General features: G+C 43.8%; 1 protein-coding gene across 1 annotated transcript; it reads right to left on the bottom strand.

The window, feature by feature from the left end:
- Window positions 1-5152: 5152 nt before the first annotated feature.
- On the bottom strand, window positions 5153-9253 carry LOC124702710 (arabinosyltransferase RRA3-like). Its single transcript, XM_047234864.1, has 2 exons — window positions 9018-9253; window positions 5153-6636 (listed from the first exon to the last, which is right to left on the bottom strand). Exons 1-2 carry the CDS (start codon window positions 9204-9206, stop codon window positions 5551-5553), a joined length of 1275 nt encoding a protein of 424 aa, XP_047090820.1. The 5' UTR covers window positions 9207-9253; the 3' UTR covers window positions 5153-5550.
- Between the last annotated feature and the right edge of the window lie 5952 nt (window positions 9254-15205).

Consider the following 15205-nt stretch of genomic DNA (forward strand, 5'->3'; position numbering starts at 1 on the left):
CTGCGGGCTGTTTTGAAGAAGAACTTAAAATTGTGGGAAGAATGTTTACCTCATGTTGAATTTGCTTACAATCGTTCACTGCATTCTACCACTAAGATGTGCCCATTTGAGATTGTTTATGGTTTTGTACCACGTGCACCTATTGATTTGTTGCCTTTACCATCTTCCGTGCAAAATAATTTGGATGCTACAAACCGTGCTGAATTGATACTAAAATTGCATGAGACTACTAAAGACAACATAGCACGCATGAATACTAAGTATAAAATTGCTGGGGATAGAGGAAGAAAACATGTTGTGTTTGATGTTGGTGATCTTGTTTGGTTGCATTTGCGCAAAGATCGTTTTCCTGAATTGTGCAAGTCGAAACTAATGCCACGCAGCTCGCTGGTCCTTTTAAGGTGTTAGAGAAAATAAATGATAATGCATATAAACTTGAGCTTCCTGCGAATTGGGTCCGGTTAGTCCTACATTTAACATTGCAGATTTGAAGCCTTACTTTGGTGAAGAAGAGGAGTTTTCGTCGAGGACGACTTCAATTCAAGAAGGGGGCATGATGAGGACATCCCATCTCTTGATACAACCGCTGTTCCTACAGCGACACAAATACAAGGACCAATCACTCGAGCTCGTGCCAAACAACTCGAACTATCGTGTACTTTCGTTTCTTGGAACTATTCCTCACATACACGAGAATATGATGCTGCCTAAATCAGATATGTTTATTACTCTTAGGAATGATGGACCAAGCATGGATGAGGAGGACAAGCATTGGAGCATGATCACACATGGAGGAGATGGCAGCAAGCACTTGAGGATTGAAGATGATGCCACAAGTGGAGATTTCAGGACTTTGAAGCCACCATAAGAAGAGATGAAGACATGGACGAAATATAGAGTTCTCCACTTCATAATTTCGTCCATAGCATAATATGGTGCTGCGTCACCTTTAGTTTTGGGCCAGGCCCATGTCATTTTCGCAGGAATTAAGTCAGCCACTTTTTAGAGTCCGTATTGAAGGGGGAAAGGCCTTCTAGGGTTTGGTTCGGCCACCACATGTATGGCTGGCCGAAACCCCACCTTTTCCTCCTTTAAATACCCCCATAGCCGTCACGTTTAGACTCGGATTTTGATTAGACTAAAAGTTATCCATTGCTGCAACTCTCGTGTACTTCTTTTGAGGCCAACGCCCAGAACAAGACCGACTATTCGGAATCCCACCTTATTCAATAAAGCTTTCATCTTTCATCCGCAATATTCTGATTGCATCATTAGTTCTTACTTGTTCTCGATTTCGGGTAGGAATTAAGACCCTCGCTGGTCAGGCTGATCGTGCATCCGCAAGATCAGTAACTCACGGAGATTGTCCTAGCGATTGCATTGGCGCACGAGCTTTGCACGTGTAGTCGGATCGTCAAGCACGAACTCCACCAACAAATCGACGCTATCATACTCTCATCGAAAGATCGGCCACCTTTGCCCTATCATCGGCCATCGTGCAAGGAACCAAGGCACACTTTCTCCTCGTTGCTTCTCGCCTGCAACATGCCTCGCGGCATTCTTACCACCTAGACGATGTTGTCCGCCGCCGGAGCAGAACCCACCCCCATTTCCTCTGGAAGAGAATCCACTACCTTCGGACGATAACTCATTCAACTACGGTCAGTTCAACCAGGAGGACAAGGAGGAGATTATGGAGGAAGAGGCTCAAGGGTCTGACGGGCCGGCATCGACGGATCCTTAGTAGAAGATGTTGCTCACCTCCTACATGACGGCGCGCCAGGAGAGGAATGTTACGCGAGCCCTCCGGGAGTCCAACGTGGCCCTCATCGATCGCGTCATGACATCTCCCGCGAGCCAAAGGAGGAGGCCACTCAGCTTCGTATGGCCACCGAGTGGCAGAGGATCATCGACCTCAACGCTTAGCGTCTCACTTAGGCCGCCGCCCGCGAGGCTCAGCGACGATACATTTGATCCGAAATACGGATGTAGTATAGTTATTTTTTCCTAGAGACCTAATTAAGTTTATCATATCATTGGGAATTGCTTGGTGTAGCGTATATCACTATGAGCAAGACTTTAAGAACTTTATACAATTGTTTTGTTCACCGAGCAAAGGTTCTCTTTTGGGGGTTTTGTATCGGTGGATGTAGATTGCCAGTGCCAAGATTTCAAAGATGTTCTTAAACAAATAGGATTATAAAGATAAAGTGAAAAACAAGTGTATGACACATGATGAATAGATATGCAAAGATAAGTGGGCAATGCATCCCGATAACACCATATGCTACTGTCATATGCTCTATGGATTCATTTGTCCAACTATGAATCCTCGTCGCCTAAGTACACACAATTTATTAATAATGAACAAACAAAAGCATGAAGACCAATGACGGTCACATTTATTCGCTAGAGAGAATCCTACAACAAGCCTAGTACTCAGTTTTCATCGAGGTCCAAACTTGGTCGTACAAAAACTCCTTCCAATTCTCACCTTTTAGCAATCTTCGGGTCTTGGGTCCACAAGACCTTGTGACTGAGGCAAAAGATTTGAAATAAATAGACGAATCTTAATTACTATAGCACACAACAATCTGATATCAAAAGATGCACATATTGTTGTGAGGCTAGGACTCAACCCTCGAGCATGTGACTACTAACACATGATTAGATCAACAATCATCATAAACATTGTAGTGAAAATACTTGATATATGAACAACAAATGGTTTTACAATGTCGCCAATCACGAAGAAATCAGTTCACAAGCGTAGATGGTGACAGTGCATTTCCCACCTAGTGGTTTTGTGTGTTTGTTGACTACACGAGATATTTTAACCGTGTGCTAAGTGTGTAGGTATATTTGAAGAGTAGCACATGACGGTTCCCTCAAAAGTGAAGTGATTGAAGACAACATTTTCTAGTTTTACTAGTTTGTGTGTGCTTAGGTTTCCGTACTATCAAGGGGGTTTCGACAAAGGTTGTGAGGAATTCAAATCACGTAAACGAAACTACATGCAACCATTATACCCTTTCTATCAGCGGCGAGAAAGGAACTCACATTTCTAATTTGTTGGTGATTTCGTGGGGGGCGGAACTTCCTGTGTACATCATACCGGAAGACCCGATCTGCTGGAACTTCTGCCCCCAGTCTCCGGCCCCTAAATTTTGGGCGAACCCAAGTGGTGCTCCTCTCATAAGGGGGTGTGGAGATATGGGTGGAGATTCTTGCCAGAGATTTTAAATCTCAGGTGGGGACAGAGATTCCATCCAGCCTGGGAATGATCGTCGGTAACAACAAACGTGAAGAAGGATAGTATTTCCTATGTCTGAGATTAGGGATGTAAACGAGTTGAGTTCGAACAACTTACATTAGGCTCAGCTAAGCTCGTCTTAAAATTTGGGCAACCTCTGGTTGAGCCAAGCGAAACATTGAGTCGTAAAGTTGATTATACTCAGCTTGTACCGATCTTGAGTCGATCTCGAGCTAGTTTCGAGCTAAAATTGACAAGAAAATTTCTCTTCTTTGAACGCAATTTTTAACTAGTAAGACATCAACATGAAAATAAAACATTACTAAATATTATTCTCATCAAAACACGGACAATAACAATGTTTGCAGTTAAACTTTGGTTGGAAGATATATAATACCTATTTAGAGGGGTAGTCCATGTACCATTAATGTCTAAAATTTCTCACCTAATTAACCTTCCAAATTTTGTTGCACATAGAAAAAAGAAAATATAGGCTCACATCATTCAAGATTCAAGGTAACAAATTATCCTTTTTTTAAGATATTGCAAAACCATTACACGTAACTATATTATTTCAAGCTACTGGGTTGAAATCAAGCAAGCTAGTGGTCGCTCAAGATCAGCTTGTTTTAAGGTCGAGCTAGGTCAAGCTACATAAGACGCTCAACTCGGCTCAATTCATTTTCGGTCGGTCTCAAATCAAGCTAAAAGACAAGTCGATCTCGAGCCACTCGCGAGTCTTGAGCTTTTCTTGTAGCCCTACCTGAGATTTCCCGGTGTGGTGTGTGAGGTGCTCAAGATTACAAGGGTGTTTTGTCTAGCTAGCGAGAAGTTGGCTGGCTCTGCTCGTCTGAGGAAGAAGGGTAGTGCTCAGTGTGTGGAGAGTGATGTGGAATGGTATAGATGTCAATGAGAGTTGAACCCTCTCTCCTCTAGAGGGGTATGGGTATTTACAGGGGTGTGTCACGACCTTATATATATGGCGACGTGCCGCTAGATCCCTCAGGTACAGACTACGATAGGGTGGCACCGTCTTGCGTGTAGTTGTTATTACATCGGGGCACTTTAGCTAGCGTCGGCACACGACTTCGGGGGGTGCCTAGCACTATGTTGGACGTTCGGCCTAATTATTTGGGACAAGACCTAACTTTGCTGTGGGTGACGTTAGTGTGTCGATGTTAGCGTATGGTGCAAGCAAGCCATACAGATCAGTCTTGTCTGTCAATTCTGCTGTGGACATCCCAGGTAGGAAGTATGGAGTTTGGACGTTGGCTTCCTAGTGGGCGACTCTACATCCCACCGAGCCAAAAGTGAATCTGGATTTCAGACGTTGGTCTTTTGGTGGGTGACTCTACAATCCTACCGAGCCAAAAGTGAATCCCTTGAGTTCATCGAGTTTACTTACTATTATTGTTCCTAGGTGGCTAGGGTCGCCCCAACAAAGTTTATCCGACACTGTTGCGGATGGTTTATTGGGACGACCCTGAGCACCTATGACTACAAACATGGATTGTAAAGCACATGACATACGAGTCATGGACGTACACATCAATGCCATTCCTCCAAGAGCTCACTTTAATTGACATGAAGTTTAATTGTGGCCATCACACGGCCGAATCTTAGCGTCGATGAAAAACATCATCACAGGTTCACCAGATCAACGATTTCTATATACTTTTTTCTGAACAACCGCTAGCGTCCACAACCCAGTCAGTTCATACCTAGGAGATCCCTCCGCCATTAGTTCCATTCTCTATATACGGACAAACCTACATGTTTCACACGTTTTCTTTTGGGTTGCGTGAAGATGCAATCGCAACGCAGCAGAAACGACACAGCGAAGTGCACATCGCATGGCCAAGCGTCAAGCATCGTTGCTTCACGGAAGGAAAATGAAGATAATCCGAAACTAAATATATTCAAGATTTTAATGAGTTTTATCCCCAACAACAACAAAAGGAAAAGAGGCAAACCGATAGATAAACACCACCCAACTATCCAAATCAGTATCAACACAACATGCCATCAAAGCTGCTAGGTTACACGTTCAGTACATGAGTGTTCAGGTTAGAGATTACGCATAAGTCAAAACAGCTCACACTCAATGGATCCATATATGCCAGTATTATCTCATCGGATCAACTTGCCCGTTAGCAAAAAGTGCCCAGAGAACCCCCACAAGCTCACAACTAGGTGTAGATTTGATGTGCCAGAAGGTATAGATTTATCATTCTGACCCATCAGGGACATGTTGCAGGGCATTTCATTTCCGTTGACGTAGAATTCGATGCTAGCTTTCATTCTGACCCATCGGGGAAATGTTGCAGTGCATTTTGTTTCCCATTGACGTAGAACTCGATGATAGCTTTCATCCGATCTAGCTTGTCAGGATGGTAGTTTGAATGCACAATTACTGGCTTTAACTTGCTGAGCTGAGCATCTTTCCTTACAGTCTTGAAGAGAACTTTGCTGTTCATAAACAGATACATATCCATAGTTCTTCTGGACGCATGAAGACCTTCATAGCCTGGGTGAGACGGAATGAAGAGTTCCTCGTTAAAAACTGCTTGGTCCCATGCTTTCTCCCGAGACAAGCGTCCAGCTACTCGATCCAAAAGTTCAATTGCTGGAATCGTTGGTCTTATGTAGAAAAATCCAGAGTTGTAAACCCAAATCCGCATTGTGTGCGCATATCTAGCCCAACCCATAGAGGGCTCATCAAACACATCATTGAAACCATAAGCTGTCATATTGGTGTGACCATCACTCATTGACTCAACATCAGAATCTCTGTAAAGGTGATCAAAGGGATTCCTCAAGAAAATAATATCAATATCAGAGAGGAGAATACTATATCCAAGCTGCAAGAACTCTCTTAAAACACGAAACTTCAGTCCAGAAACTGCATGGTTTCCACCAGTTTTTGCAATGCTGTCGACGCCTTCATCAGGATCCCGGCGGTAAACTGGGACACCATTTGATTTGCAGAAGCTCTCTATATTGTCATCCAATGCTACAACAAGATAATTTGGAATGCCAACTCGCTTGATGTTGGTAAACCAAACTTCAAGCATCTCCCTTACGTTGGAGTTTGCTAATGCAACAACGAGCTCCTTCTTTACTGCAACTTCTTCCAGTATCTTGGCCAGCCTGGGATTAACAGATTCATCAGGTATTACTGTTGGATTCGTTCTCAAAGCCTTGACAGTTCCAAAAGGACCAGCCTTATAGAGAGACTCATTTTTTCCTTGTCCAGCCAACTGAAGTTTCATGGACAGTTCATTAATCTGACTTTTCAGTTCAGCATTTTTTCTCTCCAGTGACACCAAATGTGACTTGAGGCTGGTAACTTTGTCTGATGATTCACAAGCAACTGAGCCAACCTAAATCAACGAGTAAAAAGTGCATGTAAGAAGTACAGAACATTACTATTCTTCAGGACAGTACATCTTAATGAATAAAGTAAACAATCAACAATAAAGGTGGACTATAGGAATGCACCACAAGTCCACAACACAGCAAATGAGGCATGGTCTCTGATGTACTAAGTAACGAATCATATAGCTATGCTCACACTACCATAGGAGAAAGGGGGAAAAACAAGAGAGAACAACATAATGAGAAAATGAATACAGGCTTCTAATGTACCATGATTGTGTAGTGAAAGGACTATTTAGAGCCGATGCTTACTACGCCACATCATCTTGCAGTGAGTACACAGAAAGCAAGCTTTACTCTGCCTTGTAACAAGCTTTCCATTTTAAGTTCCAGATCATTTACATTCTACAAACATGGAATAAATATTTGACCACCAACATAAGAATTGTATACATCACAAGCTGTATTCACAAACTTGAGCAAAATTAAAGTAATCAGATTTCATCATTTAACTGTAAATCAGCAAGAGCAACATGACGAATTGGCGATATATAAGTAAAGCTCGTGATTCATACTTTTATACTAATATGTATTGCATGGAAGTAATACTAATATATGTAGAGTAATAATAATATATGTAGAAAACTATAATCGAAATATGATACTCACTCCGTCCCAAAATGTAAGGCGTCTAAGGATTAGTCAAAAGTCAAAGTATTCTAAGTTTGACCAAGTTTATACACAAAAATATGAACAATTACAATACTGAATCAGTATCAACAGATTCAGCATAAAGTATATTTTCTTAATGTGTCCATTCAATGTTGAAGATGTAGATATTTTTTTCTAAATATTTAGTCAAAGTTAGCAAGATTTGACTTTTGACCAATCCTTAGGCGCCTTACATTTTGGGACAGAGGGAGTACCTTATTAAAGGTGCATGAAGCATAGTTAAATCATGAGCCATATGAGCATGCAATAGGGCGGAAATTAATTGTTTCACAAGTGTGCAATTAAGAGGTAATTTCTAATATTTTACTTTAACTGTGAGCCACCGATAAAATTTATTCGCTGTTCAGATTGTAAGCAACCCTACCAAACTTGAACTCTTATAAGTAGTATAGTTTATATATACAGCAAAAAAATGTATTACATATGGCACTAACGCAGTAACGCACCCTGCAAGAGATGACCTAAAGCGTTGACATCCCACACATGGGCTGAAATATAGAACAGGCACAGTCTATTATATATAGAAATCCTGCTTGTGGCAATAACCCATTTAACCAGCAACTAATAATCAACCGGATAGACCGGTAGATACTCAGAATACAAGTACACAAATTAATCAGGCACCTAGTGTGGTTTTTAGAACATTAAAGTAGAGTATGGGGCTACGAGGGATTCAAAGTCATTTGTATGCATGGAACAAACAAGTATGTGAATGAACATTGTAAAATAAATATGCCGTAACACAATATTCTTGGTGGTTTCATGACCACATAATTTCACTTCAATCATTCTTGCAAAATATATGATCATCTGAAAGTAAATATCCTTTCTAGACAAGTGCTATCAGATGTAGGAACAAATATGAATTTTTTTATGATAGTGTGGTGGAGCAGTAAATGAAATCGGTGACCTTCCCAAAAAAAATCTGATCTAATTCACTACCTCACTCCCTCTCACTGTCTGCTTGTCTCAAGACCACTAGCGATGGCATGCCACAGAACTGCCACTGATCAGTCCGCGAGAGCATCAAGCAACAGACCAAAAGCCTAAATTAGAAGTAACATGTGACAAGCTACCAAACAAAGGACTTGTCGAAAAAGAAATCATGCCAGCAACGGATCTCTGCAGGTGCAGAGAGCCAACCACAAGGAAGATAATTTCGTTTACTCTTTACTTAGGCTTGCTAGCAGTAAGGGTGTCAGATCCCCGATAAGATCGACGAGAATCACAACAATCAACAGGAACTGGAAATGGTAATGACGACAACCGTTAAACAGCTGCAGTAATTGAGAGGACAAATGTGGCTGAATCCAGGCCGTCGAAGCAAAGTGAAGACGCACAGATGCATAACTGAACGTTCTTGCAGTTTTAACTTCAGACACGGGCTTCAGATAAGCGCACAGTCCTGACATATGGGTGCACTTACTAATATACTGTAGTTCCGATGGAGAACGGTTTTGACTTGTAATCCTAGCACTTGACTGGATCTGCCCATTGCATGAAATGGGGTTCCTAAGTTCTTTTATGTCGTTCCGGAATCAACCAAGGACATATAAAGCTACCGGAAATCCCAAATAACTTGAAACAGAATATCCGTTACTTCTTCTCAGATGCAGGGAGGAAAGAGAAGAAGAAAGGAAATGAAGAGCGTTACATGACGCGGCCACTGGAGGGCGGTGGTGGAAGGGCGCACGAAGAGGCCTTCGGGGTAGAGGAAGGCGCAGACGCAGCCCAACGAGACGCCGATAGCCACGGCGATAGCGATGCGGGAGCCGCGGGAGAGGGGCTTCCCGCCGACGGTGCCGCCGCCGCGGGGCATTAGAGGGCCGTGCCGGCCTGCCATCCCGGAGATCTCGGCGGTGGACGGGGATGAGATCGGAGTGGAGGGGTTTAGACTTTAGAGTTTTCCTTTCGGTGTGGAGAAAATGAGGAAACGGGTATCAGAGACTATAGAGTGAAAACGCGAAAGAGTTTGGCGAGGTGAGACAGAGACTTGGATGGTGTTGGAGCCGAGGAACTGGGGCCCATCTCCAGGAAAATATTCCTTGGGTATGTACAGCAGGGGCGCAATTGGGTTAGGGTAGTTGGATTTAGGGTAGATCACACATTTGCTACATCATGTATGCATCAACTTTGTAATTTGTATATCTATGTTTTATATTGATTTTTGAGGATTTTTTAATGATCATATTTATTTGGGTTAGAGCATCTCTAGCAGAAGCGGCAAACCGCAAACCCCAAATCGTGCTATCCAGGGCACCCAACGCTGATTTGGGGTTCGAAAAACACGTGCACAGAGGAGAAACGACATATAGAATGGTATATTTAAAAAAAAGCGTGCACGGCGGAATTACATTTCATATGGATAGTTCATGCCTACATAGAGCGAAATTCGACTACATTTACAGCAAAAGCAACTAGAATTAGCTAAATTCGAGCTAAAATCCACCGCCATGGCAACCTAGAACGCAAAATCGGCTCCGGATACTCACCGCAGCCCTATGCCGCGGCGGCGTGTCGGAGCGGCCGCGTCACTCCGTGTCACTGCCGAGGTCGACAAAGGCCCGGCCCTGCTCCTCCGCGATGCGCCGCCATTCATCGGCCTTGTCTGCGTCGCGCTGGCTCGAGCGCGAGACGAGGCCGACCACCGTGTCGAGGTTGCGCTCCTCAAAAGTCGCCCGGCGCGAGCCCCGCGTTCACGCCGAGCCGTGGGAGGAGGCGCTCCGGCCTCGGCGTCGTCGAGGTAGTCGTTGGGCGCGAACTGCGACTGCGGGGGGCGCGGCGGCTCGACGTCTTCCTCCAACTTCACTACCAACGCCGTCGACGTGCACTGGCGGGAGCTCGACGACGAGGACGCCGCGTGACATAGGTATGCCTACAGGACATGTCGAATAAAGTACCCCTGCTCCACAGGAAAGCAGGAAGCCCATGGACTCGAAGCTTTGGAGGCCCAGAAGATTGGAGATCCTCGGATTAGGAAGTTAGAGTTATTGAAGTTAGAGTTATTATAGAAAACTTGTATCAATATAGGGAAAGGCGCAACGTGGCCCGATAATTTGTTACTTTTATGACACGGAAAAGCATCGGTTTCACCTCCTATATAAAGGGGAAGCCGAGGGTGAAAGAGGGGACCGAATCATTGTAACCCTAGCCACCGTAATATTGAGTTGAGCACCTTTGTTCGGCTGAAACCTTCGAGATCTACTTGCCCTCTACTTCTTACGAAACCCTAAGTCTACAATACGTAGGCATTAACGAGTTAATCCCTCGTCAATTGGCGCCGTCCGTGTGAATTGGAGGTCGCAAGGTTCGGATCTCGATGACATCGTCAACATCATCATCGGCAGCTAGCAACGCGATGGAAAGAGGTAAACGAGTCCAACCCGTTCTCGTCGATTTTGTTCCTCACCCTCTCGCCCGTTTGCATGCATATGCCAATCTGGAGGATTCAGTGGAGATGACGTTCGGGCCGCTTCCTCGTCGGGAAAGAAGGATCGCACCGTCTTTCGGCACCGATTTTTTTGGGACCGTTGGCGGTCCATTGAGTCAGGCGACGAAGAAGTTTCGCCGCCACGCTTCACCAAGCCCGTTGACAGCGGAATACTCGGGTCGGTCACGGAAACCAATCTTTCTCAAGATAGCGATTCGGAAAACTTCACCAACCTTCACCAACACAACCAACTACACTGCTAGCAGGGAGGTATTTGCCGATCTATACGACGGTGTCGCCTACCCTGAGTTCGATGAAAGCGCAAATACAACATACCACCAGATTTGTGTAATCACGGGAGCAGGCCGTGAAACTGACGAAGAATCTGAGGCTTTCGACGATCTACGCAACCCTTAAGTTGATCCCATAGATCTTACGCGTGGAACAGGAAGCAAGTATATTAGAGCTGAACCACGAGAAAAGGTACAACTGTCGCAGGAAGCATGGGACAGAGCTACAAGAGCTATAAACGGCAAAGAACCGATGACTACACAAGCTTCGGCAGCTGCGCTACAAGCATACCAATATAAACTTTGTCGTTCGAGATGCGAGTTGGAAAAATTACAGTAGAAACTCGACGAAAGATGGGCTGCAGCAGACGCTTCCGGCGAGCGCATAACTAACTTGAGTCAGCACTCGAGAAACTTAGCAGATAACCATAGAGATAGCTGCGGAAGAGCAAGGTCTCGATTGGCAGACATACCTGAAGCTGAGCGGGAGAATCTGGTCCAAGACCTCGACATATCCTTCATGTCGATAGATACAGGAGGGCATATAATCCCGAAAATGCCAGAGGCAGGATACATGGCAACACACGCATATCTGATGGCACCCAGACCACCTCAAGGAGATCCTCAATCATCATTGTATTAAATGGCTATGGCAGGAGCCGGTGTCATGGGTGCGGCAATAGCAGGAAGAGAAATAGTACAGCAACCCGAATGTGCTCCATGCCGAAATAGTCCAATACAAAATTGCCCCGACGCACCGTGGTGGCAACTGATGCGTGTAGTTGACACGTCCGTTGGGAACCCCAAGAGGAAGGTGTGATGCGCACAGCGGCAAGTTTCCCTCAGTTAGAAACCAAGGTTTAATCGAACCAGTAGGAGTCAAGAAGCACGTTGAAGGTTGATGGCGGCGGGATGTAGTGCGGCGCAACACCAGAGATTCCGGCGCCAACGTGGAACCTGCACAACACAACCAAAGTACTTTGCCCCAACGAAACAGTGAGGTTGTCAACCTCACCGGCTTGCTGTAACAAAGAGTTAACCGTATTGTGTGGAAGATGATTGTTTGCAGAGAAAACAGTAAAAACAAGTATTGCAGCAGATTTGTATTTCAGTATAAAAGAATGGACCGGGGTCCACAGTTCACTAGAGGTGTCTCTCCCATAAGATAAAGGCATGTTGGGTGAACAAATTACAGTCGGGCAATTGACAAATAGAGAGGGCATAACAATGCACATACATGACATGATAAGTATAGTGAGATTTAATTGGGCATTACGACAAAGTACATAGACCGCCATCCAACCGCATCTATGCCTAAAAAGTCCACCTTCAGAGTTATCATCCGAACCCCTCCAGTATTAAGTTGCAAAGCAACAGACAATTGCATTAAGTATGGTGCGTAATGTAATCAACAACTACATCCTCGGACATAGCGCCAATGTTTTATCCCTAGTGGCAACAAGCACAACACAACCTTAGAACTTTTCGTCACTCGTCCCGGTGTCAATGCAGGCATGAACCCACTATCGAGCATAAATACTCCCTCTTGGAGTTAAAAGTAAAAACTTGGCCAGAGCCTCTACTAGAAACGGAGAGCATGCAAGATCATAAACAACACATGTGTAATAACTTGATAATTAACATGACATGGTATTCTCTATCCATCGGATCCCGACAAACACAACATATAGAATTACATATAGATGATCTTGATCATGTTAGGCAGCTCACAAGATCTAACAATGAAGCACAATGAGGAAAAGACAACCATCTAGCTACTGCTATGGACCCATAGTCCAGGGGTGAACTACTCACTCATCACTCCGGAGGCGACCATGGCGGTGTAGAGTCCTCCGGGAGATGAATCCCCTCTCCGGCAGGGTGCCGGAGGAGATCTCCAGAATCCCCGAGATGGGATCGGCGGCGGCGGCGTCTCGGTAAGGTTTTCCGTATCGTGGTTTTTCGCATCGTGGGTTTCGCGACGGAGGCTTTAAGTAGGCGGAAGGGCGAGTCGGGGGCCGGACGAGGGGCCCACACCACAGGTCGGCGCGGCCAAGACCCGGGCCGCGCCGCCCTATGGTTTGGCCACCTCGTGGCCCCACTTCGTGTGTTCTTCGGTCTTCCGGAAGCTCCGTGGAAAAATAGGCACCCGGGTCTTCGTTTCGTCCAATTCCGAGAATATTTCGTTACTAGGATTTCGAAACCAAAAACAGCGAGAAAACGAGAACCGGCACTTCGGCATCTTGTTAATAGGTTAGTTCCGGAAAATGCACGAATATGACATAAAGTGTGCATAAAACATGTAGGTATCATCAATAATATGGCATAGAACATAAGAAATTATCGATACGTCGGAGACGTATCAAGCATCCCCAAGCTTAGTTCCGCTCGTCCCGAGCAGGTAAAACGATAACAAAGATAATTTCTGAAGTGATATGCCATCATAACCTTGATCATACTATTTGTAAACATATGTAGTGGATGCAGCGATCAAAACAATGGTGATGACATGAGTAAACAAGTGAATCATATAGCAAAGACTTTTCATGAATAGTACTTCAAGACAAGTATTAATAAGTCTTGCATAAGAGTTAACTCATAAAGCAATAAATCAAAGTAAAGGCATTGAAGCAACACAAAGGAAGATTAAGTTTCAGCGGTTGCTTTCAACTTGTAACATGTATATCTCATGGATAATAGTCAACATAGAGTAATATAACAAGTACAATATGCAAGTATGTATGAATCAATGCACAGTTCACACAAGTGTTTGCTTCTTGAGGTGGAGAGAGATAGGTGAACTGACTCAACATAAAAGTAAAGAGAATGGTCCTTCAAAGAGGAAAGCATCGATTGCTATATTTGTGCTAGAGCTTTTATTTTGAAAACATGAAACAATTTTGTCAACGGTAGTAATAAAGCATATGAGTTATGAAAGTTATATCTTACAAGTTGCAAGTCTCATGCATAGTATACTAATAGTGCCCGCACCTTGTCCTAATTAACTTGGACTACCGGATCTTTGCAATGCACATGTTTTGACCAAGTGTCACAATGGGGTACCTCCATGTCGCTCGTACAAAGGTCTAAGGAGAAAGCTCGCATTTTGGATTTCTCGCTTTTGATTATTCGCAACTTAGACATCCATACCGGGACAACATGGACAACGGATAATGGACTCCTCTTTAATGCATAAGCATGTGGCAACAATTATTATTCTCATATGAGATTGAGGATATATGTCCAAACCGAAACTTCCACCATGAATCATGGCTTTAGTTAGCGACCCAAAGTTCTTCTCTAACAATATGCATGCTCCAACCATGAAGGTGGTAGATCTCTCTTGCTTCGGACAAGACGGACATGCATAGCAACTCACATGATATCCAACAAAGAATAGTTGATGGCGTCCCCGAAACATGGTTATCGCTCAACAAGCAACTTAATAAGAGATAAAGTGCATAAGTACATATTCAATACCACAATAGTTTTTAAGCTATTTGTCCCATGAGCTATATATTGCGAAGGTGAATGATGGAATTTTAAAGGTAGCACTCAAGCAATTTACTTTGGAATGGCGGATAAATACCATGTAGTAGGTAGGTATGGTGGACACAAATGGCATAGTGGTTGGCTCAAGGATTTTGGATGCATGAGAAGTATTCCCTCTCGATACAAGGTTTAGGCTAGCAAGGCTATTTGAAACAAACACAAGGATGAACGGTACAGACAAAACTCACATAAAATACATATGGTAAACATTATAAGACTCCATACCGTCTTCCTTGTTGTTCAAAACTCAATACTAGATGTTATCTAGACTCTAGAGAAACCAAATATGCAAACCAAATTAGCAAGCTCTAAGTATTTCTTCATTAATGGGTGCAAAGTATATGATGCAAGAGCTTAAACATGAGCACAACAATTGCCAAGTATCAAATTATCCAAGACATTATAGCAATTTACTACATGTATCATTTTCCAATTCCAACAATTTAACGAAGAAGAAACTTCGCCATGAATACTATGAGTAGAGCCTAAGGACATACTTGTCCATATGCTACATCGGAGCGTGTCTCTCTCCCATAAAGTGAATGCTAGGATCCATTTTATTCAAACAAA

This window comes from Lolium rigidum, chromosome 3 (assembly GCF_022539505.1).
Source record: "Lolium rigidum isolate FL_2022 chromosome 3, APGP_CSIRO_Lrig_0.1, whole genome shotgun sequence".
NCBI lineage: Eukaryota > Viridiplantae > Streptophyta > Magnoliopsida > Poales > Poaceae > Lolium > Lolium rigidum.